Source organism: Anopheles arabiensis, chromosome 3 (assembly GCF_016920715.1).
Source record: "Anopheles arabiensis isolate DONGOLA chromosome 3, AaraD3, whole genome shotgun sequence".
In the NCBI taxonomy this organism is placed as follows: Eukaryota; Metazoa; Arthropoda; class Insecta; order Diptera; family Culicidae; genus Anopheles; species Anopheles arabiensis.
The window spans coordinates 77,878,189-77,903,973 of NC_053518.1; the positions used below are offsets into that span (position 1 = coordinate 77,878,189).

The window sequence follows — 25,785 nt, forward strand, 5'->3', positions numbered from 1 at the left end:
TGCTCACAAATTGCCACCACCCTAACCTCTGCGGTGACATTACTATACCCTATGGTGGTTGTATCGCAATAGATGACGATGTTTATTAAGGTTCCTTCGTTTCAGCCACTCTTTTCCCCCGTTTCCAACCGGTTCAAGGTATCCAGGGTGTGACAAAATTGCATAGATTTATTAGATGCCGTCATCTCCCGCGGTTACCTCAGACAATGTTGTACACACGCGCGGCACAGTGTTGTTACTCAATCGAAACGAACAATTTGATAGTGGCGGCCTCACTATCTTAGGGTCGCGACTACTGTTCACATTACCTCGTGTAGAGAGATCGAGTATTACCAGAGACAAGTATCAATATGAATTATTACCGCATGTTGATTTCCAAGGGACACATCAGGGTGAAACTGATTCAAGGAGTTTAAGAGCCTGCACACAACTAAGTTCATGCTAAATGTCGGTGCTCTACATTTATGAGCGCCACCTGTGGTGGTACAGGATTTTATGCAAATTTTGTATTTACACGAGCAGCCATTAGCAGGGTGCGTGGAGCACTTGGTAATGATAGATAAGCCGTATCGGCGTTGAGCTGGCGAGTAAGCAAACATAGGTAATAACTGGGTCCATTATAGCATTACCAGTACCAACCCAAGCAACTGACAAACTGGTTCTAGATTCTAAAGACAGTTCTCGGTCACGATGACTTCACCATGGTCGACTTTTAGACAAATAAATAGCTCAATAGAGACGCAAGCAACAGATACAACTGCTTTCGTCACAAGATTCTAGTTTTAATTACAAGGGATAACTCTGATTGAGATTCATGAATTTGAATGAATCTATGAAATAATCTGTAGCCCAAAGTTTGAGAGTCATGAATCTTCAAAAGATCAAGAATCCACAATGATTCATGAATCTGCAAAGATTCATGAGTTCCAGATAACTCTGATTGAGTGATCGATAGCTCTGATTGAGATTCATGAATCTGAATGAATCTATGAGAATATATCTGAATTCTCCAAAAATTAAGAATCCACAAAGATTGGCGAATCTCAAAAGATTCGTGAATTCCTGAGAATTCATCATGTATATATGATAATTCATGACTCTAACGTAAAATAGAAGAAGGGACAAGATATTGATTATAATCAGCAATAGAAATTCATGAACTTCCTAACATCTACAGAAATTCATAAAACGCAATGAGATACATGAATCAAATAAAATAAAATATTTCCAGATAACTCAATATTTTGAAATTCTTGCATCTCTGAAGATTCATCTAAAGATCCTTTATAGCATTATGAATCATTGATGATTTTTAACTATAAGAAGATTTTTGAATCTTTCGAGATTCATACATCTTTCTTCTTCTTTGGCACAACAAGCGCTGTCGGTCTTGGTCTACCTTTAACGCTAATGACCTTGGCTATCAGTGGTTTGTTGAGTACTTGTGTACTCCTTGTTGATAGCAGAATAGTTAGTCCAACATATGGAGGGTATAGTCCATACAGAGCTTGAACACATGTAAGTATGATCTCAAGTCATTCAAGTTGAAGATTGAATTGAAGTTCAAGGAAGTTGATGACTGTACCACAGAACCAGCTAAATCTATGGAGATTCGAATACCTGCCCGCTGTAGATTCATATGAATCATGCTCAACGAAAGATCCATGAAACACAACACTAGCATTAATTATACCTTTCCATCTCAATTTTCAATTCATTTAAATGTCTTAAAGCTATTAAATATCAATCTTATTTCTTGGCACACAAAGCGTCATGCAGAAACAATTTCTGCCAATACCGTGTGTTGGCATCAAACTTTTTCACACCATAAATACGTGATGACACGTTCTGGCTGCATACTCCCAAAACTGTGACCAGCAGCTTAGTAGGCACGGTGACAGAGAACACCAATTTTTGTGAAATTCTTGATTGGAAGCATCTGTTTTAAAATCTCGTACAGCATCTTTCCATTATACGCCAACCAAGCAAACGCAGGCGACGAACGTATGCATCATCTACATTTTTGGCCATAAAATCAAGTGCCAAGGAAAAAAATAAAGAGAAGAGAATACAGCATTTGGCTCTCTTTATCTTCATTCCTGGTTCCATTTCCCGCCCCACTAACGTTGAGACAGGGGTGTTATCGTTTAATAAATTTGACCATTTGCTTTATTGACTAAATTTTACCACACCTTTCACAGCCTGACCTCGCCCGTGCGTTTGGCACTTTATCTAAAGAGTCGTTACCCGTTGGCACGCTGCAGCAGTAAGAAGTGAAAAAGTTATGCTTCCTTTTTTTGCGAGAGTCACTAAAACACTTTTGTTAACACACACAAATGCTCTAGGCTCTAAGAGGTCACATTCCAAGCACGGGAAAGAAAAGTGTTGATAACGAACTGTTATTACCCTCATACCCTTTGTCTGACATTGTGCACGGTGGTCCGATGCTGCCACTGGTGGTGGCGGTGGGACAAATCAAGTGAATTATTAAATGCAAATAGCGTCGTTGCGCGGAGCGAATTTTCTTCGGAGATGACTTTTATGACCACAGAAGAAAGAGGCATTGTAGCATCAACAAAAACATCGTCTTAGATGATTATTCATGGTCAGTGGTTCAGAGTTGGAGGCGAAACACATCCCGCGCTCTTCCGCCAGAAGTCGTCCAGAACACATATGCGAGACGAGCGCAGTAGGTCGGTTCTTAGGTCGTAAAAAAGCAGATACACATTTAAACTCAGAATCCTAGTGCTTGAAAAGGTATTCATTCCCGAGCGTTGTTTGATTAGAATGAAGTAGCTTCTTTTTGCCTTTTTGTTCCCTCCTTGACCTGCAATAAAAAATAGCTCTTGCGAAGCAAGCTCGCGCGCTTGCAAATCAAAGCAGACAGTCACTAACAACAACGGCCACCACCAAAACGGTGGTCGGTGGTAGGTTCGCCGCCTGTCCCGTACATAGTCAATTTGGTCACATTTTACGGTGTGTGTTTGTGGGTATGATTAGTTGTCGCTGTTGCAGGCATGTTGTTGGTGGTGGCAGTAAATGTCAGGCTTTTTTTATGGCGTACAACCGGATAATGATACTTTGCATGCGAAAAACAAACACCACACCACACACGCTCATGCAAATACATCTTTGCAAAATAATTATCATCTGGCACGCTTCGGTTGGTGGCGGCGGGTTGGTTTAGGGGATTTGGCAGCGGCTTACTCACAAAAAGCCTATCTCAAATGGCACGCCCTTTGGTATGTGTGTTGTGTAATGTAGTTGGGGATTAATTAATTAATGGCATTGAGAAGTTTTTTCTTCTATTGATGCTACAAAATTATATTGGAACAAAAAGAAAAATCCTACGAAAAAAGTAGGACTAAATTTCATTTAAAAATAATTCTCTTTCCAGTGAGATAAGAACGACTTGCAATTCCTGTACACGAAATATCTTGCGTATATTTTGCAGCAAACCGCTAACACAAACACACTTTAACTGCACGAGATATACAAGCAGCACCTCTTATCTAGCAGCACAATTAACCACACATACACATGATATAAACACTGACACATATACCCACGTAGTAAAACATAAAACAATATAAATGGTAAGCCATTAATCACTGCACTTTGCTCGCCACTGCCACCAGAAGGAAGGAGAAACTGGGCTCCCAGTAAAAAGGGCTTTCCTTAAATTAATTTCCTTTCCTGCTTAAGCTAACTATAACACGCACGCACATTCACGAACGCACAAAAGGACCCCCCCGCGGACGAATAATTCCGTCACAGCTGGATGAACTTTCCCCCACTCCACTTCTGCTATAATAATAGCACACCACATATCAAATGGAGCACAAGCACACACACACACACACAAACTATTCCAAAGACACTAAAACACACTCTGAATATCTCGTCTCTAACGAAGAGATGGCAACATTATTCCAAATTCCAGCCAATTTCTTTATTCTCTCTTCCCCAAAAAACGCTCCCCCCGCTCGCCTCCTCACAATTTGCACACGGAAGTTATCACACGGCAGGTGGGTGGGTGGCTGGCTGGCTGCCCAGCCACGATTTACACAGGCCTCGATCTCGACACGACGGTCCAATCTGGACGATTGTGCAGATATGACTGGCAAGAATGCATACGCGGGCCCCGTGTGGCATGCAGCGCAGCAGAAGTTGCTTGAGAAGGCGAAGGAAAAATTGCAAGAGGGAAAAGCAAAAGTCTCGGAGGGAAGTCAGCGATAACAACAGATGCATGTCGGTTGTACACGGTGCGAAGGAGAGAGAGAGAGACAGAAACAATAGATGCAATGTTTTGCGGAAGCGAAATGGGAAATACATGCGAAATGAAAAATAAGCAAAACAGGAAGGAAAACATCCACATGATGATTTTTTTTTCTCTCTTTTTCTAATTTGATTTTCTTCCAATGCGCACACATACACAGACAGACACTTTTCCTTTAGGACGCTTTCTAACCACGGTAGGGAGAGAATAACCGATAATTTTTGCAAATCGTACCTATTTTTTGCTGTGCGATTGCGGTTAGGTTCGTCGCCTCCTCCCCCTTTTCGATAATGTTTATGTTTTACTTCTTTTTTTTATAACCTTTCCCTCCCATCTGAATGCGTTTGCTTCCACAAAGGGGAGCAAAGGGGTGGCACACATTAATGCGTGAGCGAAAGCTTTCCCAGAGCTTTAGCGTTGCTGCAAAGGCAGTAATAAAACGAAGGAGTGAAAAAAAACCCTCCATGGAAATTTCTTAATTAATCATATATTAATTAAACTCTACAAGCACACATGCGAGGCAATCGCACGAACGGGTGAGCCGCGTGTGGCATCACATCGTTTTTTTTATCGCGAATAAAGATGCTTCCGCGCACAATGGCCAACCAGATGTGTGTGTGTGTGTCGGTTGCTGAAAAGGGAAAAATCTATGCACTACTTGCATACGCACTTGCACAAACACACGCACAGGTTGGGTGAAAAACATCGTAGCCGCCGCAGGGGTTTAACTCTCCCGGAATCGTCTCGATTTGAAAAGAAAACGTAGCATTACACTTGAATGGTGGAAAAAGTAAGCCCTGCTGCGGGGATATGCGGGGTACGGTAAGGGAAAGAACGGATGCGTGGACCGGAAAATGGGGCTGGTTTTGATGGAGAGTGTGGTTGGTGTTGCAGCAGCCTTCTCGCACCCTAAAGCATTTCCACCTGTTGAAGAAGCAATAAACAGCAACGCGAACAGAGGAGCAGCGCACAGCTTTCTTCCCTCTCTCTCTCTCTCTGTCTCTTTAAAATGCGTGAAAGAATAAGATGTAAAGGTGTGCTGGATGGATGTATAGCTGCTTCCGATGGCTTACGGTTGGGGCGAAGATGAATACACACCAATAGGCCCCCACAAATCGAGACTCCAAACCAGAGTTGCCCTAGATCCCTAGCGTGAGATAATCGGTAAGCTCGATTTTCCCCGCGGGTTGTTTTCGTGCAACGCATACTCTCACACACACACATACGCACACAATTACAGCGTACTCACTAGAGCTTTGCCAGTTTCTCTACTTAAACAGTAAATGGCTATATTACGCAGAATCGTTCGACTGAAACTCAACAACACGGATGCACGCACTGTACGAGATAAGAACGAAATTAAGGAAGAATTCGGAAATCAACTGTAAACCTTTATGAGATAAAAAGGTATTCAAAGTATTTAAATTGTTAAAGTGTTACATGTACGAAAAAGCTTCTAACTTACTATTTCACTGACCTTTAATGAAATAGTTATTATTATCTTTCTTTTTTCATGTGGTTAGATAAAAGGAGGATAAGGCAACGCCAGAACATTGAGCTCAGAAAATACCCCATTCTATATCACAAATTCATCTTTAAAGATTTTCTTAGCCCTAATAAAAATGACATTGAAACGCACCACCACCTTTTACCCTTGACCGAATGCCCTTTCCACTCTAGTGCTAATGCAAATTAAATCATCTGACTCGGCGTGTGAGAAAATGTGTGTTGCTTTTCTTATTGCTGTTTCGTGGCCACGAAATAATGTGCGAACAATTTTCACACGACATTCCAACCTACCCAACGCGAACGAATTGTGATGTGCTCTAAGGAGCGCACCCACGACTCCTATCCGACTCCGGAGTCGTCTGAAGTTGTCTGGAGTCATCTGGAGTCGTCTGGAGTCGTCTGGAAGCGTCTGCAGTTGTCAGGAGTCATCTGGAGTCGTCTGGAGTCGTCTGGAAGCGTCTGCAGTCGTCTGAAGTCGTCTGGAGTCGTCTGGAGTCGTCTGGAGTCGTCTGAAGTCGTCTGAAGTCGTCTGAAGTCGTCTGAAGTCGTCTGAAGTCGTCTGAAGTCGTCTGGAGACGTCTAGAGTCGTCTGAAGTCGTCTGAAGTCGTCTGAAGTCGTTTATAGTCGTCTGAAGTCGTCTGGAGTCGTCTGGAGTCGTCTGGAGTCGTCTGGAGTCGTCTGGAGTCGTCTGGAGTCGTCTGGAGTCGTTTGGAGTCGTCGATTGTGGTATGGAGTCGTCTGAAGCCGTCTGTAGTCGTCTGGTGTCGTTTGGAGTCGTTTGGAGTCGTTTGGAGTCGTCTGGAGTCATCTGGGGTCATATGGAGTCGTCTGGAGTCGTTTGGAGTCGCCTGGAGTCGTCTGGAGTCGCCTGGAGTCGTCTGGAGTTGCCTGGAGTCGTCTGGAGTCGCCTGGAGTCGTCTGGAGTCGTCTGGAGTCGCCTGGAGTCGCCTGGAGTCGTCTGGAGTCGTCTGGAGTTGTCTGGAGTCTTCAGGAGTCATCTGGAGTTTTCAGGAGTCGTCTGGAGTTTTCAGGAGTCATGTCTGGAGTCGTTTGAAGTCTTCAAGAGTCGTTTATAGTCTTCACGAGTCGTCTGAAGTCTTCAGGAGTCATGTCTGGAGTCGTTTGTAGTCTTCCCGAGTCATCTGGAGTCGTCTGGAGTCGTCTGGAAGCGTCTGCAGTTGTCTGGAGTCATCTGGAGTCGTCTGGAGTCGTCTGGAAGCGTCTGCAGTCGTCTGGAGTCGTCTGGAGTCGTCTGGAGTCGTCTGGAGTCGTCTGGAGTCGTCGATTGTGGTATGGAGTCGTCTGAAGCCGTCTGTAGTCGTCTGGTGTCGTTTGGAGTCGTTTGGAGTCGTTTGGAGTCGTCTGGAGTCATCTGGAGTCATCTGGAGTCGTCTGGAGTCGTCTGGAGTCGTCTGGAGTCGTCTGGAGTCGTCTGGAGTCGTCTGGAGTGGCCTGGAGTTGCCTGGAGTCGCCTGGAGTCGTCTGGAGTCGTCTGGAGTCGTCTGGAGTCGTCTGGAGTCGTCTGGAGTGGCCTGGAGTTGCCTGGAGTCGCCTGGAGTCGTCTGGAGTCGTCTGGAGTCGTCTGGAGTCGTCTGGAGTCGTCTGGAGTCGTCTGGAGTCGTCTGGAGTCGTCTGGAGTCGTCTGGGTCGTATGAGTCGTCTGAAGTCGTCTGTAGTCGTCTGGTGTCGTTTGGAGTCGTTTGGAGTCGTCTGGAGTCATCTGGAGTCATCTGGAGTCGTCTGGAGTCGTCTGGAGTCGTCTGGAGTCGTCTGGAGTCGTCTGGAGTCGTCTGGAGTGGCCTGGAGTCGCCTGGAGTCGTCTGGAGTCGTCTGGAGTTGTCTGGAGTCTTCAGGAGTCATCTGGAGTCTTCAGGAGTCGTCTGGAGTCTTCAGGAGTCATGTCTGGAGTCGTTTGAAGTCTTCAAGAGTCGTTTATAGTCTTCACGAGTCGTCTGAAGTCTTCAGGAGTCATGTCTGGAGTCGTTTGTAGTCTTCACGAGTCGTCTGGAGTCTCCAGGAGTCATGTCTGGAGTCGTCTGGAGTCTACAGGAGTCTTCAGAAGTCATGTCTGGAGTCATCCAGGGACGGAATCGTCCAGAGTTCGAATCTTCCAAAGTAGGAGTCATCCGGAGTCAGCCATCTCGGGCCTCAATAAAGACCGTCGACTCCGCACGACTCCAACTCTTACTTCAACTCCGGACGACTTCAACTCGGGACAGCTCCGGGCGGCTCCGGATAATGGTGGTTGATCCTACCTTCCGGAGTCGGTTCAGAAAATGTAAGACGCATATCGTTGTCGACTCTGAATTTTTCGTTGTCGACTCTGAATCACTAGAATGGGCAGTGGTGTGCTTCTCCTCTTCGTCGTCGTTGTCATCTTTCAGCTGCATCAAAAGTATGTACGATTATTTTACCATGACGAATAATTACAGCAAACCTTCAACAACAGCAACGACACCACACACGCAACTGATTTCATCAGTTTTTGTTGGCAAAACGCAGCGGTATAAGGCGGTTGGGGTAGTGTCATTAGAAAGAAAATAGCACGCACATCAAAAAGCTCCCTAGTCTGTTAATCAATTATTGTTTTATTATTCATTTAACAGTATCATCACAAACTTCAATATTAGACATGTAGCAAAGGTATTCTACCAATAAGATGCCAAAACTGTACTGAATATGAAGGGACTGCAAAATATTTTCAAAAATAGATTCATATATAATTCTATTTCATAGAATCGGCAAATCAACAAGGAGGCAGCAACAACAACGCACGTAGTTACTTTAAGTTTTGAAATCGTTATCGCTGGTTTAGCTTTATCTTATAAGCCTCCAATACTGAGAAAAATAGCAATGCAACCGCGTCAGCATTTCATTATCATTTAATCTTGTAACCAGCAGGGTCAATGTCGACAAATTTGGCTACCGGTTCAACGGTAGCCGATGTGGAAATAGCTTCCAGTTTACATGTTAAAACCCAGACTAGATATTTCATTAAATCATGTGAATGGACATTTTGATAGCCTTTTCCAACTAATTTAACGCATTTAGATTATTCTGAATTAAAAAATAAGATCAGATAAATTACGCATTCCATTATGTGGCTAAAACAACAGCTACGAAGAGAAAAAAAATGTACCATTCTTTACATGAACAGCATCTGGTTAGCTGACAGTAGCCAGAGTGAAAAAAAAATCACAGAAAGGAATGCAAAGAATGAACTACCAGACATTTCCTTCATCCAAAAACAGCGTACCCATGTGTAGCGGGTTCGTCACGTGCAGCAGAAAAATTCCGACACCGAAAACCAATGCAACATGCGGAGAATGCGGCGCTGTCACGTGTGTTGTGGCACCAGAACTGTTTTTTGCTTCTCTTGATTATGCCGTTAGAAAACGGTCACGCTTCAATGTATCATCTGGTTTGGGGTGATGATGTACATGATTAGCTGTAAGCGCGCCCTGAGGCTGAGAACTTTTTTCTTCTTCATAAAACTATTGATGATCTTTAAAAAGCGTTAACGGCAGTTGAAAGTAGAGCATAAATAGGCACATTTGCATGCAAACGACGTCATAATTTTATCGACGTCCCGGCACTCCACGGGAGCGGGATAATGGTGATGATTGATTTTTGTAGTCGTAACAGAATGGAGGCTCATTTTATGCATAATCAACGTAAATCTTTTTTTATTATGATTTAATTCTTAAAGCGTTTATAACGAAAAAACAATCTTACAACGGAAAGATGCCCGGCAGACCAATCAAAACCAGTCGACCACACTACCGCCCATGGAAGCAGAACAAGCGCGCGCTGCTCTCGGGTGGATTTAAATTGAAAAAAAAAGCAATGGGATAAAAGAAAGATACGAAAGCTACATAATAACACACATGCATCAGAGGTTCGCTGTTCGCCCAGCACAAGAGAACACTGGCAACAGACGAGAGTGTGCGGCACGGCAGACATAACAGAGACTACTACGGCCGCGCTGCTGCTCCAGAACCTATAATTTGGCGGCAGCGCATAATCTAGATATGTGTGGCACACAGGTACCGTTTTGCTAGGGCAGGCCGCCTCTGCTGTCTCTTGCCGATTTTCTCCAGGTGGTAACAACTAGTGATGTGCTCTCTGGAGCGCTCCCGTCACTCCGATCCGACTGTGGGTATTGTAAGTCCGATTTCGACCCCTGCAAAACCAGAATCAATATTTTCACCCGGAGTCAGAGTCGTTCGGTCTGGACGGCTGCGGACAACTAGGACTCCGGCCAACTACGACTTTGGACGACTCCGACTCCGGGTGATTCCAACTTGGGACAACACCGGACGACTTCGGACGACTTCGGGCGACTCCGGACGACTCAAGACGACTCCAGATGACTTCAGACGACTCCAGATGACTCTAGACAACTCCAGACGACTCCAGACAACTCCAGACGACTCCAGACGACTCCAGCTGACTCTAGACGACTCCAGACGACTCCAGACGACTCCAGACGACTCCAGACGACTCCAGACGACTCCAGACGACTCCAGACGACTCCAGACGACTCCATACGACTCCAGACGACTCCAGACGACTCCAGTCGACCCCGGACGACTCCAAACGACGCCGGACGACTCCAGAGAGACTCCAGAAGACTCAAGAAGACTCAAGAAGACTCCAGACAACTCCAGACAACTCCTGATGTCTCTGGACGACTCGAGACGACTCCGAACGAATCCAAACGATGCCAGATGACTCCGCACGACTACTCTAAATAATGCTGGTCGGACCTACGTTTCGGAGTCGGTTCCGTAAACTTTGGAATTGAATCGGAATTAACTCAAGATTTTTTTCCAACTTTACCCATCACTAGTAGCACAAAGCATAAACTTATACAAACGCTTACGGGCCAATGCGTTCTACTATACTACTTAGATATGTTATTGAAGAATTATTATGCCAGAATTAAACATTTTTGTTGTAATTTTTAAAATTATAAATTTTCTTAGTTCTGAATACTTTAAACATTTCCTTTTTTTCTTTTTGTTAAACCCACGCAGTTCAATAAATAAAGAAAACCAAATCGTTGAAAGTTGACATTTTCAGCCAGTTAGAATGCCTAAAAAGTCTAGCAAAAAACCATACCAAGAATTCGTAGCCATCCTACCATTTTGCACACTTCGTTTGCTGCTGGCAGCTCTTGGAATTGTGCTCCTCCCGTCTTCGGCAACCAAATCAGAATGTATAAACGTCCAATAGGGTCTCCCTTACCCTTTTGCTCAACAGACCAGAAGTGCCACAAAAGAGACAAACCTCCGTTAGATGTTGATGTTCGTTCCAAACCCAGCAGAGCAGGTTGAAGCCCTGCCGAATGGGGGTTAATATGAAAAAGGGTCTGCGTTACGATGAATAGTGGTACTTTTCAGCGTTCCAGATTTAGTCTTGTTTTGTAAATGACCCGATAAAAAATAATTCTTGGTACGTTTTATAGATGCGCTACTTAAAAAAAAAAAAAACACCTTTTGGCATGGACTTTCTTAAAATATAGAATTTATAAAAACAAGGATATCTAGAATTCTTTGAAAACCTTAATTGTTTTAAACAAAGTACAGACAAGACAAATAGCTGTAATTTTTATCACAAATCCAATTTCCATACGACCCGCGTTTAACAGAGCACATCCAACTGGAATTAAATTTCTTCTCATTTAAATCGAAATTTAAATCCTATCAAAGGCAGCAGGCCCCCATCATCACCATTTCCACAGTATATGCGCCCTTCAAAATGTGCTCCTAAAACCCAAGTCTAATAACCCACGCACACAGACATACCCTAGGCACAGGTGCACATTCATGGATCGTTTACTTTTCTTTGTCCCGTCTTTCCCGCTTGGCAATCGGTTTCTTCTTCGAGCTCCCCCGCCATGTGTGTGCTGCTCTGATGAGGACAAATTAACTGGACAGCTTTAGCTCCCATCCCATAATGTTACCAAAGCCACCCTCTCCTCTATTCCCCACATATACGCTCACACACACATTAAATCGTTAAACCTTTTCTAGCTACCTTACCTTCTCTTCGCTTTTTTTTTTCTTTTTGTCCACCACCCGTATGTTCGCCACATCTTCAGTTGGATGGATTTTCTTACTCATTGCGCCCCATACCGCGCCCAATGCAAAACGCGAACGCGAGAGTGCGGACGCCGCTCCATAATCAAATGATACTTTGGCCCATAAAATCAATGAATTGGATGATTATTATAGCAGTCGGAAAGGGGAAATTAAAAACTAATCAAAAACGTCTATGGGAACGCCCCATCCTCCCTTGACACATCCTCACAAGCACCACTCACTTCTTCCCTCCGGGAATGGGGGGTTTGTGCAAGACATTTTCGATTTCCATTTCCGCGTCGCGGCTAAATATGGAGCTTACTGTATATTTCGCTCGTTTGATGCATGCGTACGTGAAAGCGAGTTCAGCTTAAGTTAAGTAAAAAATGGTACGGCCAAAATAAATACTTATTCCAAAGGCTACTCACAGCTTTACTCCCAAAATATACAGGGTTTTCCAGTGGTTCTCATAATTGTGGGACTTTTCCTTGCATCTTTCTAATAGGAAGTGAACTTCATATCATATGGGAAGTTGGTCTCAATGGCACCCTTTTTGGACAAGCTCCTTGGAAATTCCTGTTGGATTTGTCCAATAAGGGTGCTATAGAGTCCAATTCCCATTACATTAAGTTCATTTCGAGTTAGAAAGAGTCAATCAAGTGTCCCAGAGCTATTAGAACTCCTGAAAAGCCCTGTAATACACTGAAAAGCATCATACTCAATTATGATATCAATTATACATCTGAAAATCAAACGCAATATAAATAAAAATATAAATAAATAATAATTTCCGTCACAACCGGGTTAATATTTTAAGCAGTGATCGATTGGTGGGTTGGTTATAGTTGAAAGTCTCGGCATCGCTGAACCATCGGTTGAATTGGATCAAAACAACGCTGAAGCAGAAAATTTCAAAACAAGCAATTTTTACCGTTTACCATTCCACCGAAAAATGGCTTGCGAAAGCAAAATATTGATTTATTGCGCACGATCTTCGCTTAGCTTTGGCCATAAAACATGACAACCTACCAAACGATATTTCATTATTGCAATAAGCTTCATTGCAGCCATAAAGCAATACACCACGCATGATTTTGTTTTAGCGAAAATATGGGAAAACAAAAAAAATATAATTTACTTAAACACAATATAGAGGTCACGTTTTTGTTCGATCAAAATAAAACAAGTCATTTCAATCAATTTTGATACGTTTAGAATACAACTTCCGGGTAAATGTTCACTCTAAAATCTCAACCGGAACATTCTCTCTTTCTCTAAGTACACGGAAATGTGTCTTCTAGTCAATGAACTCCACTTCAACACACCGCTACACTGGGTTACACACGTTCCATTCCCATTAGTAAGCCTTTACCCGTCGACACAAAACCCCAGCTTACACCACGCACGCACCCACACACACACACATCCTCCCAGTAACCATCTAATCCCCATGATGCTCCAAAAGTAACTCAGAAGCATTCCAATTCTCTAGCAACGAGAAATGCAGAAAGAAAAAAGGCCAAATATACGCTTAGAAAAACAGCGACAAAATGGAAAGGGGCACCACAGGCGGCGGCGGCTTAAAAATAGCTAATCTCACTCTCTCACTCTCTCTCTATTCTTCCCCCTCTCCCAAACGAACGAGAAACATTTACTCAACCGTTACACAACGCAATCTCGCGCGCAAGCTCCCTCACCACGGCTTTGTTTATGTGCATCTTGATAGTAGCGCGAACACGAAAGGGAAACGAGAGGAGTGTGTTGGGTGTACAAAAATCCAATGGGAGACAGAAGAAACAAAAAAAAAATATCATCAAACCAAGATCATGGCTGGTGGTGGTGTAGTTGGAGGGCATCATCTCTGCTCTGCAGCATTGCTTAGGGCAACAGTGCAGCGCACGATCGCAGCTACACACTACTACATCGCGCCTCGACCGGGTGCAGGCATTTGTGTGTCTAGTTCAAGTTCAAATCCCCGGTTGCTGAACTGTGTGCTCCAAAAGTCGAGCGGAGGGATCGAGCAGCCGTACAGCAGCGCACAGTGGGAATAAGGGCAGCAATCAGTAGCACCAGTGGAGGAAAAAACTATATAGTAGTTTTGGTTACTATATAATAGTTTTGGTTACAATTGGTCTATTGGTTACAAAGGTCTTTGAACATGATTTATTACTACCTTCAAATTGAAAGTAGTAATAGTAGTAATCCGAAATTTTATTCGGATTAAAAGACGATTTTAGATGACTTTTTTAAAGATACTAGGCATTGATGTGCAATAAATATAGTGTAAAATATAAATGAAACCAAAAACTGGTTTATTTTTAGTTTTGAAAGTATTAAATAACTTCCCAACGCTGTTTGGCACGTGAACTACAAATGATTGACAGCGATTTTTGCCCGCAGTTTCACTTTAAAATCACTTCTTTTATACATTAAATATAGAATGTAAAACACTAAAGCATAAAAAATATATAACAAACGACAGAAGAACATTAATAACACAGAGCAGACATGCAAGTAACTCCGCCACCAACCAGCGAGATTATTTTCAAACAGAAAGATTTATGAACCATCAATGAGCAAAACGTGTCGAAAACACCATCCAGTTTAATCAATACATTCTGAATGTGTAGATCAACCATCAATCGTACCCGGCATGCCATTAATCTAATCAATTAAGTCAATAGAGTGGGATAATTACGTGCATACAGTCGTCGGTGATAGCGCCAGAGTGTGTACTACTGCTGGCTACGTTGCAAAATACCTCACAACGATGCAATACACCAGCAATCTCCTAACTCTAACGATTAGGAACAAAAGCCATCACCCCACCTCGTCAACGGATAGGTGGTCACTCTAGCCAAATTGATAAACGACTTCACGGTGAAGGTTAAGCTAAATCGAGCAATTTGTGTTTTTGATTAGACGTTATTTTTTGCTCAACTCTTGGCCAGATTAAGACACCCCACAGGCACACTGTGCTTTTGCTTCAATCAATCGTAACAAAAAAATGTCGATTTCAATTCACACCTCATCTCACCGCTGGGCTGGCAGGTGATAGAAGGTCGGCACAGGGTCTCCCGATTCCTCTACAGAGCTGCTGAGTGGAGTGATCGATCAAGCGATTGAAAATCGTTCAATCAACGGTGCGTGCGCTAACACGGAACGACGTACACACACGCACACTTCACAGTTTCGGAAAAGATCAACCCACCACCATCACTTGCGGTTGATGTTTGTAGTATGTTTGGAATGCTTCACTAGCAGTAGTCGGGATGTTTGATTAGCCGATAATCCCATTCACGGTGAAGGCGTGGATGGACATATTTACTTGACCGTGATTGCTGCTGCTGCTGCTGCTGCCACGGTTCGATGGCCTTTCAGAACGATTCCCGTCGAATTAAGTTAGCCGCGCGCGTCCACCGAAATTGTGGGTGAGTGTTGGACAAATATTTAAGCTGACGGATGCGATCACTCGACGGGCTGGGCCAGAAGAAAATGAGTTCATCGCATCCCAATTCGGTGTCGGGTGTAATTAACAGCTTTAATGCCACTTAACACATTCATGAAATCCAAAGTGGACGAGTCTGGGTAGTGTGGTATATTGGAAGTTATTAAAATAACTAAAATGGAGCCCTTTAACACAACGCACATGAGATGTTCCTGACATTTGAAGACAAAAATTTACAACACAAAAATCGCAACTCAATGCAATTTCATCTTCAAGCAGATTTTAAGAGAATTATGTTTGAATGCGGTCTCTGAAGTCTCTAAATACGCGATTTACATTGGAAAACGCTTATAATAGCTCTGGAGCTCAAAACACTTTAAAATGTTTATAAACTATTTGAAGCATGGTTTTCTGAAATCATCTTTTTACAGATGTGATTTCATCTGGTTTACGCCGTTTGCGAGCCGAAATAAGGAACGTAAAGCTGCTTAACCTTAAGCTGCTTGAGCTGGTCTGGTGGTACAGTCGTCAACTGGCACAGTAACAACTTACTCGTCATGGGTTCGAGCCCCAAATAGACCATGCCGCCATACGTGGGACTGATTATCCTGCTATGGGTGATTAAAAAGTCACTGAAAGCCAAAGCCCACTAAGTGGTAAACACAGACCTTGATTGACAACGGTTATTGTACCAAAGAAGCTCTGCTGCCTTTGAACATTGTTCAAGTGTAGGACGTAAACACATTTGACGTCCAACTGAAAACTGATACCTATCTGAGCTTCGTTCAATCGTAACTAAACAATTGAAACGCTTAAGTTGCTCCGTTTGCTTCGTGGTTTTTAGCCTTTTGGTTTGTGTCTTCATTTACAAAAGTATTCTGAATTTTTATTGCATTTTAATTGCGATTGCAAGCTTAATGATTGAATGTTTCGTCATCCAACAATATGCATAATCTATGAATATGCAAACTGTATCCGTTTTGTCGGCAGTGATGTTGGCATATCGCGAAGATTCAAATTCAATATCGCTCTCAACAAACTTTTTTGTTCCAACCCTTTTTGGATCCTAACTTCCCTACTAGAGCTAACTCCCTGTCATTTCCCTCCCAGGCACAGAAATCCAAACTCGATAGAGATAATTTTACATTCTACTGCTCTTCGCACGAGACTTCCCTCTTACCACGCCGCCGATTCACCCGACACGTGGAAACAATTGAAACAACAGCGCGGCTCAGCACACTATGCCGATAGTGGTTGTCTGTTCCTGTTGCTTCTTCCATGTTCCCAAAATGTTTCCGTACCGTCTATGATTCGCTTTCGGCCACGTAATATGCTCGACACACCGTCCAAATTTGAATACGGTCGATTCAGGTGTACCTTGGCTCGAATGAGAACGGTGCAAAACAGTACCGCACGCAAACGCAAACATTCCAAGAAGCTAGCTCCCTAAAAACCGGCGTACTACACACACACACGCGCCCAAGATAGTTCGTACACGCACCAACATCACGTCACCCAAAACGTACCACTGGTAACTGTTAAATAAGCTAATTTTGCACCACGCTGAACCGCACAGCGCAAACAATGTGTTGTAGTAGGTAAACCCTTCAACATCGGGGACCAAAGCACACGAAGGCCAGCACACAGCAGCAGCAGAGTACTTGTTATTTTGCCAGTACTTTAACAGCAACAAAAGTACCGAAAGAGGTACGAGATTTGGCAAAGTTTTTCCTTTCGTCGGCCGGGGCCTGTGCGTTTCATTTTCGTTTTCCACTCTCCCTTTTGGCGGTTATGGTTGAAATATTTTTTTGTTGTTGGCGGAGGAAAATCCAAACCTTCCAATCGTTTATAAACGATTAGAATTACAAATGACCAAACTCGCCGCTACACAACAATTCCGGTGGTAGATCAAGGCAGGTGTGTTACGCCTGTTTCGCGGTAACAAATAAATAATTATAAACGGAACAGACACAACCACGCACATACACACACACAGAGTTTGAGTTTAGGATATTGAAGGAACAACGATAAATGTTAGCTTCGCTTTCGAAATCATTCAAGCTTGGGGAGGAGGAGAGTTGGAATGGCTCAAAGCTACGAATAAAATGAAAACGAGAACCAATAGTAACCCTTTTCCGTTTCGGTAAAACTGGTACAACTCTGTTGTAGACTATTTGTGGTTATATAATAAGAGACAAAGTCAATTTTAGCAAGTATGTACTGTACAATACAGATAGTAGTAGCACAAGACATACTTCCCGTTACTTAATTTATTATCACTTGCAAAGCCTCCTTCTGGTCTGACTAACTTCCACTTGGTTATCTACCTAAATTCTTCACACTTTTAGCCTCCCTAATCTAATCATTATTTAAACAGAATTGACACAGAGCCATTGGACGGGCGATCTCAACAAAATTCCAGTAAGAAATTCGATATTTTGAGCACATTGGAAATTCTTAGAAATGAGGAAAACAAATAATGATTTTGAGGCATTAGAATTACCTCCAACAATACTGTTACCGAATGTTTTTAAATTGCAGACATCACCTTCAAAAAGCATCTTCAATTTAAACAACAACAAGGATTCCAAGATATCTCTATACACACATCTCTGATACCTCGCGTCAATGCTTTCGACATGTTTGATTTCCTGTACCGCAAACGTCGTGAATGTCGTCGTCCACTGCTCACGTGGTTGATAAGACACGCAGTGCCTCAACAGCAGCAACCAGCAGCACACCACCACCCTGCCCTAACTCACGATTGCGTAAAACCGTCGGAATGGGGGGGGGTTTTACCTTCACCAACCGGAAGAAAACATCAAATTCTTGGGGCGTGATTCCTACCGGCCCTCGATGCGTCCCAACCACCGACTATAGAAACCGTGCGAAGGTAACGGTGCTCATGCCTGAGGAGGCATGATAGGGGCACCAAACTGACAATGCAAACAAAAAAGAAATTCGATGTGCGGAATATATGTGTGCAAGGGTACACTACTCGCGTTCAACAGTAAAAACCTTCTTACACCCTTACTTCCTCAATCACTTTCATTCTTTTACAACAGCCGAGTCGTGTTGACGTCAGCTACGAAGAGGAAAAGAGGCGAGAGACGGCTAGCAGCAAGACACATCAACATAATGGGCTGAATGGTGGCGCCGCCATCCTGTCGATATAGTGGTTTCTTTTACGAGTTTCGCACTGCTCGGAAGATGGTTCTCTTTTTCGAACATTTTTTTTTTCTCCGCCCGGAAAACTGCACAGAACACGCATTGTTTGTCTGGCCAGCGATGAGAGTGTATTGGACAAAAAAAAACCATTCCCTATTATGATAGAACTTTTAAGACACGCGGATGAGACTCAAGTGAGCGACAGTGAGGCGCACTCCACTTGACTCTAAAACAGCATAATTTGTACAAACGCAGCCCTGCCATGATACTGTCAATACGTCTATTCATGTTGAGAGCATACGAGTCACGGAGCCATTGTTGCTCCAAGCTATGTTGAAATCAATAAAAACCCGCGGCTCATTGTTGTCCGCACGTTTGATGGGCCGAACAAATAAATACATTTAATATCATGTTCGCGCAAGATGGATATCCGATCATAATTAGACGGGAGGAGGGGGGCGCGCGCACTCTCTAGCGAGCCATTTTTCCACGAACGCCACACCAGCTTGAACTCTGGTGCGGTTTAAGGCCTGCTCACACACACGCCGAGTGAAACCTTATAGAATGATTTTCCTTTTGCACTGCTCGCCCAAAAACCTCGCCATATCGATTACATGCAGTGCCCTACAGGCGGCGGCTAACAGCTCAACCAACAAAAAAAAGCTCCCAATCAATCGGTTTGATTGATGATTGGGCCCATTCTCACACGGCTCACGCGATCGGCTGGCCGAGTAGTGCTTTGCCAGCAGTGCGCCTTCAAACGTTATCCAAATTCGGCGTGCATTCAGACAAAAAACGCCGGCCGAGATAACACCGGCTGGTGATAGGCGGGCCTCCAGACACGGAACAAGTTCTCCGATATACATAGGGAGGTAGGAGGCAGCCTGCAGCAGTAGTAGGGAAAGGTGCACAAGCGTCGATTAAATTTCATTCCCCGACGCACAGGTAAGGCTTCACCACACGAAAGCAACCAAGCACAGGGGGAGAGAGCACGTCTTGCTTAAGCCGTAAAGCCGCGTTTATGCAATTCAATCCCCGTCGTTACGCTTCCAGCAAGATCCTGGGGCTTTAGCTAAGGGAGTGTTTTGTCGCCATAAGCTAAGGGTAGGGGAGGGGTGCGGCGAGTTGCTTAAGTTGGTTCCAGGATTGCACGAAAACTGGATAACTTGACATAAAACCATTCTAATGACCTTTTTTGTGAAATGGATTAGATACCAAACGAGCGTCTTTTTTAATTTAGAAGATATCAATGTTCTATAGGAAAGCGATTAAACAATTATGGGTTGTCATTAGAGATATACCAACCAACCTCAACGGCGAAGTTCAGTATGCCTTGATGTACCTTAATACATCAGATTGAATTGCTATCTAGACATATCGTAGTCTACAACGAGTAAGTCCTTAGTAAATGACTAATACCAATTGCTTCCTGTAACAGCATAGCGTGTTCAAACAAACCAACATTCAAACGTGCCATACCATTGCAGGTCTTATGACAATGTGACTAGGTCGTCGGGTCAATATACAATATGTCATGGGTTCGATTCCCTCATGACTCCAAACTTTTAATAATAAAAGACCTTTTAATTATCTCTATAACATTACACACAGAAGTAGTTGTGCGAACAGTCATCTAACACAACACTACCCCGTGCAACTCGTTACCCAAAAAACAAACACACAATTTACAGTTTACCAAATATTATAACCGGGGCAATTCACTGCCAATCAATCATGATATCATTCCTCCAAAAAAAACCCTCCATCCACCACAAAAAACAACAACCACGAAATGATTAAGTGCATTTTAATTGACAGTAAACTTTTACAGCCCAATCAGAGCCCCACCTGGAGCTTCCTAGCTATAATGTGATCAAATTAATTTCCCCACAGCCCAATGTGTGTCATTGGCATGACTATCTCTCAGCTCTGAAGGTGAACGATGACAACAGCAAACCTCTAATCGATTGACACTGTTTATCCAGCTAAGGGTAGCAATTGATAGCGGCAAATTGACAAATTGCAGTGGTGTACGGTGACACGTGCCATGAGAATAGGTCGCTTCCTCCATCAAGAACACTGAGGGATATACAATGGGGCGTATACACTCTCCAAGTCACTTCGTTGATCGATTGGGCTCGAAAATATCCCAAACCACCTCTAGAGCATGGTCGGGTAGGCATCACCTTTCTGTGCTTGATGAAAACCCACAAGACCCAGGTGTGTCGACCAAGTGTGAAACGACCACGTACAACGCTGTTGGGAGGCCGCCCCCGTGGAGAGAGGGACCCGACACAAGTGGATTTCTAGGGCTGTTGATTGCTTCGGTTGACAACGATATGAAAGAGTGTGTGCTTTCGGGGCTTTTTTGGGTAACCTTCAAGCATCGTACCCTTAACCTTGGAACGCTCAGCGGTAGCCAAGCTACTGCTAATTTATGTCAAGTTCGGAAATAAACAGTCTACACTGTGGGGGCGCTGTAGTAGTATGAAGGGACGTCTGCTACTTCTTAGCCCGTAAGAGATGCCAGAGGTGCCCGACTTCAGAGCGGGATTGGGGCTACCGGTATGAACCCATTTTTTTATAAATACTTCCACTGGTGGCGTAACGCTTCCAGTACCACACACACCTGACGCAACCGGGACAACAGACCGTCTGAAGTCATCGGGTCGATTCACTTTTTGCCTTGACTCAGCAAAAATAGATTGTGACCTAACCGCCGCAGGTGACACCCTTTTTTCGAAGGCATGGAATAGAAGCTCAATCAAAAATGTTTGGGTTCTGGGACATTGACGACAATATAGTGACAATTTGTGGAGTATCTTGTTGAAAATAAAAGGTAGCAAAAAGGATTCTAAGGTTCTGGGTCTGTAATTGAAAATGGGAATTGTTTGCGACAATGTTTTCCAATGACTACCGTATTGATTCAATTTCTGTAGGATCACGTTCCGATGTACCTCCCCCAATAAAGTCCAGAAAAAAACGCACACATACCTGCTATTCTCAGTACGGCCCGATCCGCCGGATCTAGCTGCAGTATGCTGAGCGGCTTATCCTTTGCCCATTCGGCCAGGCTTTCCCGATCGACGCTAAATCCGGACACGCTGGGCTTTCGCGGCGTTCGCTTCATGGTTGTCTCGCTGTTGGGAGTGTGCGGTGTGGTGTCTTTACTCGTACGGCTACTCACACTGCTGCTGTTTCGTGAAGTTGGCTGCAAGATTGGCAAGGCGCTGCTGATCGTATTTCGGACGTTACGTTGCACTATTCGCGCTCACTGGTAAAACAACTGGCACTTTTGCACCTTTTTCAAATAATGCATCATTACTACACTTTTTTCTGACCGATTCGCATCACCACCAGGCGCAACCAACAAAACAACACTCAGCAGCACACACACACACACCTCACTTACACTCAGCAACGTGATCGTATCGAATTTGTGGGTGGAATGGAATTGGTGGCGGCATTGAATAAATACATACTTTTCTATTTTCGTTGCTGTTGCTTATGTTGCTCTATTCACTTTCTCAGCCTCAGCGGTGCGATATAGAGCATTCATACACCATTTACTTTCGAACGAATCATTTACATTTTGCGTTTTACTTATTTACATACATTTTTCCCCTCACTTTTTTGCAAGAAACGAATTATTATACTATTGTTTGCACTCTCACGCACTTTTTACACTCTTGCTAGATTCGGCACAACAATAAAAAAGAGGAAAAGGAAAATTTATATTCAATTTGAAACATAAAACAACTATCAAATCAGATCAAACAACTGTCAAACACTTTTGCAACCGACCGACAGATGCACGGCGAGCATGTTTGGTGAACGATTCATGTACGCGTTGGATTGTTTCTGCCAACGAAACGCCACATTAAACCCACACGCCGTAACCTTGCTTCTCTTCCGAGGCTTAATGGCTTACGCTACTGCTCTACAGCACAAATACTGCTGCTACCTCGTCCATTAACCATGTGATAAAGCCCGGAGCCAATAATTCATCGCCAACGGACAGGATACAAGCGTGATATAATTGTCATCGTCCTCAATGATGCGCGAAGCGACAAGCCTCTCCGTCCGTACTTTCTAAAGGCGGCCCTACCGAAACGTGCGTCTCTTCATTCACATTCAATTATGCACAAATGCGTAACTGCTCTCTTAACAGTGCTGGTGTAGCGCCAGGCCGTAATGCATCCCAGGCATTTTCGCATTTATTGCCACGAATTTCGTTTGTTTTTATTTTCCAAAAAGCTTAATTTTCCCCCCGTTTGCTTTCGACTGGGTTGACGTGCCAGAGGGGTAGCGTAAGACGGCGGTAAGTTGGGTTAGGTGAGTTGGTGTTAAGTTCAGGTTTAAGAGTCCACACAGTAAACGCTTGGTGTGGAGCTGCATCACTGAAAGCTCGATGCGATAATGTTCAACTGATGACGACGACGCCGAAAAACCTCTTTCCACAAACAGTAATGAAAAACAATCACACAACACACACACACGCAGGGGCGGCTTTAATTTCTCGACGATTGCGTTGTAACTTGAAATCGATCGCTCATAGTCTCCTCGCTCTGTCTCTCTCTCTCTCTCTCTCTCTGGTCGTGTTTGGGATGGTTTTAAATTTAGGCTTTCGATTCAATATTCGTCCCAGCTGCGCGGCGCTGTGGTAACAACAACAGCAGACATGAAGGACATGAACATGTGGAACCACTGTAACTTTCTGCACACCATCGATCGGTCTGGGGTGCCTGTGGTCGATGACCACACAACAGCCAATGCTCGATGATGACCATGCGCCACACGGACGATGAGCGCAATCGGTAACACACTCGCAGGTTCTCGGGTACAGGGGGATTGGCAAGCGCTTGTGTCCTTCTGGGCCCGTACACCTCGTTTACAGCGCACTCCCCCCACCTTCTTGGCACTTATGCCTGGTTACGTTTTTCGCTGCGTGGAAGGCGATTTTTCCAACCACTTGCAAACGGCAGATGGTGAAAATGGAGCCACTCCAATGGTCGCGAGCGAGAAGCTGATTTATCTGGTCGTCTGTGGAAGGATGCCGCGAAAATCTCAACCAGACACAACTTTTCCACTGGAAAACAGTGCCAATGCACTGCAGGGCACGATAAGGCCGATGATGAACGATGCCGGCATTGAATGTTATTGTTTATCGGCATACGAACCCCGGTCCAGTACCTACAATGAGAAACGGTAGAGAAGAAGAATATATCAGCAATAATATAAAAGACAAGGACATGTGAGAATTATTACAATTAGAAGAATAATTTAAAGCGATAATATTGCCAGTTCTCAATTTTCAATAACACGAATTTGTGCGTGAGACTTTTGAAAGGATACAAAACATTACAAAATATGTGTACTACATACATATCTTGAAGCATACCTTTCTCAAAATTGTGTGGGTTCCTCTAAAATCTAAAATCTAAAGATTCCTGAATCCATAAAGATTTTCAAGTCTCCAAAGGTTCAGGAATTTCTGAAGATTCGTGTAATTCTGAAGATTTGTGAATTTCTGAAGATTCATACATTTCTGAAGAATTGTGTGTTTCTGAAGATTCGGGAATTTCTGAAGATACATGAATCTTTATAAATTTATGATTTTTTAGAAGTTTAATTTGGGACAGTTCCATGGTACAGTGGTCAATTCGCAGGACTTAACAATATGTTTGCAACAATATGGGATTAAAGCCTCGCACCACCTCCTCGTAGCCGTAGGGCTTGACCATCCGGTTGTGTCAAAAAAGAAAGTCCCAAAATCAAGACTCCATAGGTAGTAACGCCAAGAAGAAGAAAAAGCTTATGATTCTTTTAGAACTTATGAATCCCTAGTGATTCGTGAATCTTCCAAGATTCTTCCGAGATTTATAAACCTTTTAGCGTCATGCATTTTTGAGATGCATGAGTCCTTCAGATTCAAAAATATGTCAAAATGTCAATAATTTTTGAATTTTGTGGTGAAGAATTGAATGCACCTAGTCGTATCTGGTTACATGATACAACTATATTACATATTAGACTGCTTTCTGAAATCAAAACTCAACAAAAAAACAACTCAAGCAACTAAAACTAACAGACGCGACCAAAGTTGTCCTCCAAATTTCTGAAGAAGCACGAGGGGGCCTATATTTCTCTCCATTTTCATTTCCTGATACTCTTTCCAAGTGCAATTGTTTAAGGTACGCCCCACTTAAACCATCTTCTCCAGTGCAGACGGTTTCAAGTAGGTTGGCCGACCTTAAAGAATTCCACTCGCAAATTGGTACCAACCACCGCCACCACCACCACCCACCGCTACTCGATTAATTTTCCCACACACGCACACCACTAGCTTCTGCTACAAACTTCCTCACCCGGGATGTTCATTTAACTCGAATAAAAATGCGCTGTAACATTCCCCAATCGCCCGTAAAGACCGTAATACCCCCCTTCAGAACCGTAGCAGCGCACGAAATACGGGCAGCTTTCGCGCTCTTCCGAGCTAACGGTCGCCCATCTCTCGTGCATCGCGCCGTCGTTCTTGCAGGCCAAGTTCGGGATGATGCTTCCACCACCATGGAGGAAAACTAGGGAATGCCGGGATGAAGAAGAAGCAGCAGCAGGCGCAATGAGTGGGAAAATCTGTACCACCCAGGTTTGTTTTACCCTGAACAGAAGTTTTAGTTTCTTGCCGTGCATAGTTTTGTTTCGCCCTTCACGTTTTGGCCAACATGCTGCTGCTGCTGCCACAGAATGCGGTTTGGTGTGAAAATTCTCAAACGAAAACCGATTCACAACGGTGAACACTCGCAAGGCCAACAACGTAAACTCACAACACGAAAACAAAACTCCTCGACACTGTGATGTTCCGCCGACTGATAAATGAATAACTTAGAAGAGCGTCACTGCGAACCTCTGCGTAAATAAATTAAGCTTTTCCGACGCTTTGCTTCATGAATAATATCGCAAACACGAGCAGATAAGACCGGCGGGTGTGAAACTACACCTGAGACACAAAATGCTTTTATTTAAGCGATATCTCATCCGGTGGCGGGCTGACTGCAGCTGACAGATAAACACACTGCCCGAGGATGCAGATTTTGCTCCACATTTTGGGGCCGCTTTCCTAAGCTTTAGGCTATCGCGCAAAGCGAAATCTGAAAACAAAAATCGATTAATATAGCTTAATCTCTCTCCGGCGCACAGCATAATTGCATTCAATTTCCACAAATGATTATGCTGCGTCAAGGCCCCCATTTTCCCCCTTTGCTTAAGCCTCTTTGCAGTACACATACATCGC

The 25,785-nt window shown here is 43.7% G+C and overlaps 1 protein-coding gene across 14 annotated transcripts in view; it reads right to left on the reverse strand.

The window, feature by feature from the left end:
- LOC120902649 (dystonin) overlaps window positions 1-25,785 on the reverse strand; it is a 203,053-nt gene that overhangs the window by 161,798 nt on the left and 15,470 nt on the right. For all 14 annotated transcript variants that reach the window (XM_040311572.1, XM_040311573.1, XM_040311585.1 and 11 more), the window contains exon 2: window positions 21,486-22,183. In XM_040311572.1, coding sequence (XP_040167506.1) covers window positions 21,486-21,621 — 136 coding nt within the window. In that variant the 5' untranslated portion in view covers window positions 21,622-22,183. The remainder of the gene's footprint in view (window positions 1-21,485; window positions 22,184-25,785) is intronic.